Source organism: Pristiophorus japonicus, chromosome 3, assembly GCF_044704955.1.
Source record: "Pristiophorus japonicus isolate sPriJap1 chromosome 3, sPriJap1.hap1, whole genome shotgun sequence".
Classification (NCBI taxonomy): domain Eukaryota; kingdom Metazoa; phylum Chordata; class Chondrichthyes; family Pristiophoridae; genus Pristiophorus; species Pristiophorus japonicus.
The window spans coordinates 318,209,147-318,216,471 of NC_091979.1; the positions used below are offsets into that span (position 1 = coordinate 318,209,147).

The 7,325-nt window shown below is 45.8% G+C and overlaps 1 protein-coding gene across 1 annotated transcript; it reads left to right on the forward strand.

Annotated features, from left to right (window-relative positions):
• Nucleotides 1-1,577: 1,577 nt before the first annotated feature.
• LOC139259597 (interferon-induced protein with tetratricopeptide repeats 5-like) lies at nt 1,578-6,114 on the forward strand. Its single transcript, XM_070875086.1, has 2 exons — nt 1,578-1,716; nt 4,089-6,114. The coding sequence occupies exons 1-2, from the start codon at nt 1,712-1,714 to the stop codon at nt 5,539-5,541; spliced, it is 1,458 nt and encodes a 485-aa protein (XP_070731187.1). The 5' UTR covers nt 1,578-1,711; the 3' UTR covers nt 5,542-6,114.
• Nucleotides 6,115-7,325: the final 1,211 nt, after the last annotated feature.

Consider the following 7,325-nt stretch of genomic DNA (forward strand, 5'->3'; position numbering starts at 1 on the left):
AGAATTCGTGACCCGCAATGGGATCAAACATGTCACCTCGGCCCTGTTTAAACCAGCCTCCAATGGGCAGGCAGAGAGGCAGTACAAACCATCAAACAGAGCCTTAAACGACAGAAAGCGCACTCCAAACCCATGTGTCCCGAGTACTGCTCAGCTACCGCGCGAGACCCCACTCGCTCACAGTTGTGCCCCCGGCTGAGCTACTCATGAAAAGGACACTTAAAACCAGACTCTCGCTGGTTCACCCCAACCTGCATGATCAGGTAGAGAGCAGGCGGCAGCAACAAAATGTAAACAATGGTCGTGCCACTGTGTCATGGGAAATTGATCTGACTGACCCTGTGTATGTGCTAATCTATGGACATGGTCCCAAGTGGATCGCGGGCACGGTGATAGCTAAAGAAGGGAATAGGGTGTTTGTAGTCAAACTAAACAATGGACAAATTTGCAGAAAACACCTGGACCAAACGAGGCTGCGGTTCACAGACTGCCCTGTACAACTCACAGCAGACACCACCTTTATCGAGCCCACAACACACACCCAAAGGATCAACGTCACCACGCCGGACCAGGAAATTGAACCCATCACGTCCAACAACCTAGCAAGGCCAGGCTCACCTAGCAGCCCTGCAGGACCAACAACACGCCAGCCCAGCGAGGGCACAGGCAACACACCAGAACAGACATTTGTACCGACACGGTCCACCAGGGAAAAAAAGGCTCCCGATCACCTCACCTTGTAAATAGTTTCACTTTGACTTTGGGGGTGGGGGGAGTGATGTTGTGTATCTGTAAAGCATGTACTTCCATGTTCTGCCACTAGCGAGCTCATCCCCTGAAGTCCCAAGGGATCCCAGCATCCCTTGGGAGCACTGTATATAAGCCGGCCTCTAAGGCCTGTTCCTCAATCTGGAGTATCTTATTAAAGACTGAGGTCATTGTTAATTTAACCTCCCTGTGCGCAGCCACATCGGTGTTAGGAACACAATACAAACGGTTCCACAAACTTACACAGAGCCAGTGGAAATTAATCAGCAACTGACCTGAGAGTGGTTGATGATCCCTTTAAATATACTGGTCGGATGTCCTTTCAGCTGCTGAACCCTGTTCAGCTGTGTGAGGGTAATACAGGGCGTTTCCTGCACCATTGAGGATGAAAATAGCAGTTCTGGTGTCAAACTATCATTGCACGCTGACTGAGGTCACGATGTTCCCAATCTACATAATCTGGCACACGCTCCAAGCGCCGACACTAACGTCCTCAGAAAGATGGTGCCCAGCACGGCCTGCACCAGAATTGTGCGAGCACGGCGCGGATGCTGTTTTGACCCAAAAAGGCGCCTGTAGCGCCCAAACAACAGGTGCTACGCAATCGAATTTTTAGTCCCAGGTGTCTGTTTAGTACCTCCAGGCGTTCAAATTGTGGTAATCACCAATTAGGACTAAAATTGTATGCTAAATCCAGACTTTCAAACAGGCGGGTCTTATTAGCACTGCTCCATTTCGCACCTGTTTTCAACCATTTGGTTCTTTGTTACGTTTTATAGGTTTAGTTTCTATTCACATTCAGACAATGATTTAAGCAATAACTGACTGAACAGTATAAACGAGCTGGAAAACAACACATCAACACACTTCTCGATCAACTCTCCATTGGAAGTACAGTTGGAGCTGAAAAGGGAATTCAACGCATTGTCCATCGATCAGCACTATGAGGTAACGGTCATTGGAATTCCTCCTTTATTTAATTTTACGTGTAGACTATCGATCAAGGAACTAGTTTTCAGAAATAAAGTAGCTTACATTACAAAGCAGTTGAAATGCAGAGAGCTGGGATTAGTGGCTCACAGTGAGACACACAGATAAGGGAACACTGCTGCAACAAGACTGGTGATAGTCAGTAAACATGAGGCAAAAGGCAGACCTGTTCATAGGATTATAACTCAAACAACAATTTACATTATTTTTGACTGGGCTCTGTTGAAAGTACAAAGTTAAACTTGAATATTATACTGTCGTGGAAAGATGTATCCTGTAAGTGCCCTCAGGTCATATCCAGAGTTTGTAGAAAGAAAGTTTCACTTTGTGTTCCATGGGAATCTAGAAGGGATCTACTAATGTAAAATAGTGATTTCCAGCACTTTCATATATCCAAACTAAAGCAACCTGAACTATAAAGCAAAGGGAGAGTACAGCATGGACTGGGATGGGGGGATGGACACAGCATGAAAGGCAGGAGGAGAGTGCCAGCTTAAAGTGTGTAGGAGAAGGAAAAGTGCTGACTTACATTGAGAATGGGGGCGGGGGAGAAGAGTGCTGACATGAACTGGGGGAAAGGACAGGTGCAGCAGTTTGAACAGAGCAGCAAAGGGAGGAAAGCCACCATGAACTGGGGCAGGGGTAAGAATGACAGCTTGGATTGTGGGGGGAGGGAGACGAGAGCCAACAGGAACAAGAGGCAGGCGGAGTAGAGTGCAAGGAGAAGCTGGGATGGCTGGGGGATGAAGTGTATCGACGTGAGTTTAACAGCAAGGAAGAAAGAATTTGTATTGATGTAACACCTTATCACACCTCTCAGAAATGTCCCAAAGTGCTTCACATTCAGTGAATTATTTTGCAGTGCAGTCACTGTTGTTTTGTCGGGAAATGTGATGGCTCAGTTTGCACAACAACAACAACTGGCATTTATATAGCGCCTTTAAACATCCCAAGGCTCTTCACAGTAAATTAATCAGACAACAATTGACACCGAGGCAAAGGTGGAGATATTTAGAAGGCTGACAAAAAGCTTATTCAAAGAGAGAGGTTTTATGGAGAGTCTTAAAGTGGGATAGTGAGGTGGCGAAGTTTAGCTGAAGCCATGGCCAACATTGGTGTGTTAGGTGGAGGATGGACACAAGCCCAAGTTGGAGGAATGCAGAATTCGCGGAGGATATGGTATTGGTGGTTTTGCTTGAGGGAAGAATATTGGAAAATACATCTCCTTGCTTTTCTTCAAATAGTGCCATTGAATCTCTAAGGTCCACCTGAACCACTTGAACAGGCAGATACTGCCTTGGCTTAAAATCTCACCTGTATGGTGAAAGATTTTCAGCAGGATAAGAGTCAGTTCATGAAACATGGTCTTTCAGAATCCTTTGTGTTGGAACTTCTTTTTTGCTTTAAGGGTAGGATTACAGAGGATTACATAGCATACACAGCACAAAAACAGGCCATTCGGCCCAACCATGCTGGTTTATGCTCCACTCGAGCATCCTCCTCTCTTTCCTCAGCTAATTCTATCTGCATAACCCTCTAATCCCTTCTCCCTCATTTGCTTACCGGGTCTCCCCTTAAATGCATCTATAGTATTTGCTTCAACCAGTCCCTATGGTAGCGAGTTCCACATTCTCACCGCTCTCTGGGTAAAGAAGTTTCTGCTGAATTCCCTATTTGATTTCTTGGTGTCTATCTTATACTGATGGCCTCTAGTTTTGCTCTTTCGCAAAACAGGAAATATTCTCTCTGTAAGCACTCTTATCAAAACCTTTCAGAATTTTAAAGAACTTCAATTGAATGTTGGAGTTGGAATGACCTGGCTCACAGACAGCAGGGTCCATGAGGACCAGGTTGGCGTTCCTGTTCAGTGGAGAGTTACCTGGACTGCCAATGTGAGACGGAGAGCATTTTAGAATTAGCTCAGATCTTTTTAGTGAGGAGCTCCCATTTCAGAATGGAATACATGAATGAGAAGGAGATGTAATGGGTGAACCAACAGGCAGCCTCAGAACTTCAATCAATGTTCCTGTTCATATCATTGGGAGTGGGAGTGTTTGAGGTGATGCTGCACATTGGGTGAGAAGACTAAATGTCCAGGAGCTGGTACATCAGCGAGCATGAAGGAGACCAGTGTAAGTACAGCTAAGATTTGCAGTCATACCATTGCCTTTTGCAGTGGTTTTAGCAGAGGTCACCTTTGTGTGACCAGAGATTTCATGGTCAGTGGGTCCAGGAGTCGGGAGAAGGCTTTAGTTAAAGAAACCGGAGAGAGGGGAGGGCGTGACACAGCCAGTCTGAGACGGGTTTTGATGAATTTTGTTCTCTTGCAGCAACACACAGAAGGATTTGTTGAAAGTGAAGCTCGATCAGCTTCAATGTCACTTCACATGGGGCCCACAGAAAGAAAACATTGACTTGGACAACATGAAGTATAGATTACAAGATTCAATACAGGCTGGTGTGAAATATCAGGCCAGGTCTTACAACCACCTCGCTTTTGTAAACTGTCTGCAAGGCAACTGTGAAGAGGCAATTCAAAACTTAAAGGAAGCTGAAAAGATTCTGAGGGAGAACCATGAACATGAATTTGAAAGAAGAAGCATCATCACCTATGGAAACTATGCCTGGGTATATTATCACATGGGCCAACTGACAGAGGCCCAGTCCTACCTCGACAAGCTGGAGATGATCTGTAAACAATTTACTGATGGCTCTCGGTATACAGCACTGATACCTGAAGTATACGGGGAGAAGGGTTGGTCACTGTTGACTTCTGCTGCTCAATACTATGAAGAGGCAAAGGAATGTTTTGAGAAGTCTCTGGAGGAAGATCCTGATGACACTGAATGGAACGTTGGCTATGCGACTGCTCTGTTCCGTCTGGAAGGGTTTTCTGGTACCCCAGAGAGTGGTGACCGCAGCCAATCAGTGAAGCAGTTGCGACGTGTGCTGGAACTTGATCCAGATGACTCTGTAGCCATGGTGATGTTGGCTCTAAAACTACAAGAGTTCAATCAAAAGGCGGAAGCACTGAAATTAGTTGAACAAGCATTGCAGAAGTCCCCTGATCTTCCATATGTAACTCGTTATGCAGCAAAATTTTACAGAATTAATGGAGATGTGGAAAAAGCTGTGGAGCTGTTGAAGAAAGCTTTAGAAATTAGCCCAAACTCTACCTTCTTACACCACCAAATAGGTCAGTGTTACAGAAATAGAATATTTCAACTGATCAAATATCCAGGCAGCAAAGACCCTCGCAATCCTGCTTTTCAACAGAAAGCTGACTTAATCAATAAATGCAAGTACCATTTTAAAAAGGCATTTGAGCCCCGCCCATTAACATCTATTAAGACACAACTGGATTTTGCAAAAATCTGTTCATTAAATAAAGAATTTTTCGAAACAGAGGCGATCTACAGCAATCTACTGAAATTAGAAAATATTCGCCAAGAAAATAAGCAGCAAATATGTTTAGCGGTCGGATTATTTGAACTGCACCAGAAAAGATCTGAATCAAATGCCGTCACCCATTTTCTGGAAGGAGTGAAAGTCAAATATGACTCAATAGAACGGAGAAGGTGTCACGAAAACTTGGAGAAGATAGCAGAAACACAACTTTGCATAAATTCAAGAGACAGCAAAGCCCTTGGTGTTCTTGGGTTACTGCACCAGCTGGATGGGAAGAATTGTAAAGCTATTGAATGCTTTGAAAAGGCCCTGGAGTTTGATTGTCACAATGAAGAATATCTAAGTGCTCTCGCTGAATTACGCCTTTCTATCTAGACAACTCTCTCGTTCCCAGCTAAAACTAAACATATTTTTGAAAAATGCATTAATACTCTGATTTATGAGCAGGTTTGGTAGGGTACTCGCTTCACTTATTATATTCTGCTGGTACTTTCTTTTGAATTATTATTTTACTCGTGTGTATAATTTTCAAACAATGATCTTTCTGTAGTTATTCAAAATTCCTGTGCTTCATTCAAGAATATTGACACCACTGGTGAACTAACCAATAGGATTTGTTCCTGTATCCTTCAACCTTTTGCTATGTGTGAAACGATACAAAATAACGTGGGTTTGGGAGGAATTAGAGTTAATTGAGCCAATGGGACAGAGCCACAATAGTTGTATTTTATGAATTATAGGAACAGTTTTTTAGACAATAATACACATTACATGGGCCCGATTTTAACTCCAGATGGGTTTTGGGTGGGTGAGCGGCGAGGGGAATGGGAAACTCACCTGTTGCTGCAGATATCGGGCCCGGGGTATTTTAAATCCCGAACTTCATTATCGTGCGGCCATTCCACTTCCCGGCCACAGGGCGTGCAGGCAGGTGCGGTGAAGGTGGTTCTGGGAGGGTCTCGGGGATGGAATGGGGGATGTGGGGAGTCCGGGGCAGGGGAGCCCCAAACTTTCATTTTGGGGCCTGGTGGGGTATTCCTGCACAAAGGAAAGTCAAACACTTACACCTTGACATCCTGATTCTCCTCAGAGCTGCTTCGGCCTGTTGGAAAAGCTGCACCGGCTTCCCCCGCCCAGGCCAGAGTTAACGGCGCAGTCAGGGCCCGATGATGTCACCACACCCCGTGTGTGATGTCACCACACCCCGGTCCGTGTGTGGTGTCACCAGACCCCGGTCCGTGTGTGATGTCACCACACCCCGGTCCGTGTGTGATGTCACCACACCCCGGTCCGTGTGTGGTGTCACCAGACCCCGGTCCGTGTGTGATGTCACCACACCCCGGTCCGTGTGTGATGTCACCACACCCCGGTCCGTGTGCGGTGTCACCAGACCCCGGTCCACGTGCAATGTCACCACACCCTAGTCCGTGTGTGATGTCACCAGATCCCGGTCCGTGTGTGATGTCACCAGACCCCGGTCCGTGTGTGATGTCACCAGACCCCGGTCCGTGTGTGATGTCACCAGACCCCGGTCCGTGTGTGATGTCACCAGACCCCGGTCCGTGTGTGATGTCACCACACCCCAGTCCGTTATTGTCAATGATGACCCTGCCACTTTTGACGAGTGGCTTAGTCCAATCTCTGCCAAGTGGGCAGGTTTAAAATCGCCCCCAATGAAGTTCTTAAATAATCTAGAAAACTGGGTAGATAGAGGAACACTGATGTACAAATATATACGAAAAATGTGATTTATTATGATCATCATCTGTTTAGGTGTTTTAACAGCAATGCAGGCAAAGCATTATAGCTAGAGGTGCATAAGCTTCAGTGCACTCTGAGCATGTGACTTATACTCTTTTTATGGTAATGATGGTGTAAAAAAATCTCCAATCCAGCCCATAGAGGGTGCAATAAAACCACTCTGTCGACATATCTTTCACTTGCTGCCTCTTCACAATAAAGTCCCCCATCGGGTGAAAGGCTTTCCATGTGTACCAGCTGAGAGAGGACCAACGACCACTGCAGGCCCTTCAAATAAATCATCAGCTTGATTCTGTTGCTCTGAAGCTTTGCTGACAGATGATTGGATTCCCATCCAGAGCGTTCATTCAGATCTCAGCCTCTGTCACTGGGAGTCTCCCTGCCCTGTAACTGGTCAG